At 45.0% G+C, this 1,668-nt stretch overlaps 1 protein-coding gene across 1 annotated transcript; it reads left to right on the top strand.

Annotated features, from left to right (window-relative positions):
- The first annotated feature begins 802 nt into the window (after positions 1 to 802).
- On the top strand, positions 803 to 1,192 carry LOC103985920 (stigma-specific STIG1-like protein 1). Its single transcript, XM_009403773.2, has one exon. The coding sequence runs from the start codon at positions 803 to 805 to the stop codon at positions 1,190 to 1,192; it is 390 nt and encodes a 129-aa protein (XP_009402048.2).
- Positions 1,193 to 1,668: the final 476 nt, after the last annotated feature.

The raw sequence follows: 1,668 nt of genomic DNA, 5'->3' as shown, positions 1-1,668 counted from the left end.
TTAAGGACAATAGGCGATATATAGTAGAAGGAAGATATCGTCATCAATAACTGTCTCTATTACTGTTTTCACTCGTACATCCTCTCGCACTGCGATCCACAGCATTGAACACCCCCATAACACACGCTCGGCTATTCAAAAGGTGACAAGAATACTAGTTTGGCATTCGCCTAATGTATCCCAAATGGAATCAAGAATTCGGTATAATTCCAGCACAAATTCCCTGTCGTCCCGTGCACCAGAGGATGCTGACATTGGTCTTTGAATTGGAAACACCCGATGTATTGAATGGTCCACGCCTTTAGGTCAACATTATTAGGAATTCGCTTGTGCATGGGCCACAAATAGTCAACAACTCGCCAACTTGGCCTCTTGACGCCAAACTGCCGCATGCAGCGTGGACTTTTCTCTCAGCCTACGTGGCCGAGTGAGCGGCGGCGGGCACGCTCATTATTTGGAATCTTCACGGCCGTGTGCAAATCGTGGTTTAATACTGTGAATCAAATCAACTGGACAGGCATTTGAACGATATGGGGAAAATGATGGTTTAGTGACTCGATTAATTGGTGTTTGGAAATATATGATGAAATATATAGCCATTAATAATGTACACAATTGACCAACCTTTCAACTCGTTGATCTCTCACCACGTCCATTTATAAATATCCATCATGCATCCCGTCTCCCCCCCATAACCATATCGTCGTCTACACTCAAACTTCAACCAGCCTTCTCCCTGAAACCTCCTCTGTTGCACCACGTAAGAATGACAATGAGGTTCTTCTTCGTCGTGGCATGCGCCATGGCCTTGACCACATCTCTTGCCCTCCCCGTTTCCTCTGCGGAATCGGACGAGCGCTCGACAGCAGCAGCAACACCGCCTTTATTGTCCCGGGGGATCTACTCCTTGTTCCCGCAGTACCATCCGAGGGGCTCGATGACCTGCGACAATGTCCCTCGGGTTTGTCGCGCCAGCGGCAGCCCCGGCCCCGACTGCTGCAGGAAACAGTGCGTGAACATGATGACCGACAACCAGAACTGCGGGCAGTGCGGGAAGAAGTGCTGGTTCGGCCAAGCGTGCTGCGGCGGCAGGTGCGTCGACGTGATGTATGACCCCAAGAACTGCGGTGGCTGCAACAAGAGGTGCACGAAGGGTAGCTTCTGCCAGTACGGGATGTGTAGCTATGCTTAGAGCGTGATTCATTCATCACTGTGACACCTATACACTTGCATTTCTACTTTCTTGTCGTGCTGTATTCTATTCTATTCAGTTGGTCTGTTGCATTTGTTGCATTCAGAATTATAAGCGAAAGAAATAAATACGAATAACGTGATGATGTAATGATTAAGTTCGACATGATGTTGTTGGAATTGAACTTATTCATCCTTCCAATGAATCGCATTTGTTTAGCTCTTTGGGGCTATAGATATCCAACTTTAGGTATGACCAGAGTGCATCCATCTTAAGCTTTTATAGTGTTGAAATCTTCTTATACAGCCTTATGGTCCATTCACCTTCTTGATTTTTAAAATTGATTTGCTATGTTTAGAAGGTGTAAGATTCCTGAGAGTATTAAGTGTAAGGTTCTCTTCTAAACCTTAAAATGAAAAAAGTTTAAAGGATCATTAATTATCATCAATTGGAATAAATATCTATAATGAAAGCTA

Source organism: Musa acuminata, chromosome BXJ2-5, assembly GCF_036884655.1.
Source record: "Musa acuminata AAA Group cultivar baxijiao chromosome BXJ2-5, Cavendish_Baxijiao_AAA, whole genome shotgun sequence".
Classification (NCBI taxonomy): domain Eukaryota; kingdom Viridiplantae; phylum Streptophyta; class Magnoliopsida; order Zingiberales; family Musaceae; genus Musa; species Musa acuminata.
The sequence above is the reverse complement of the archived record's forward strand: the minus strand, read 5'-3'. Positions and strand labels throughout refer to the sequence as shown.

Coding starts and splice junctions, on each gene's coding strand:
- LOC103985920 (XM_009403773.2), top strand. CDS start 803: ATGGCCTTGACCACATCTCTTGCCCTCCCCGTTTCCTCTGCGGAATCG.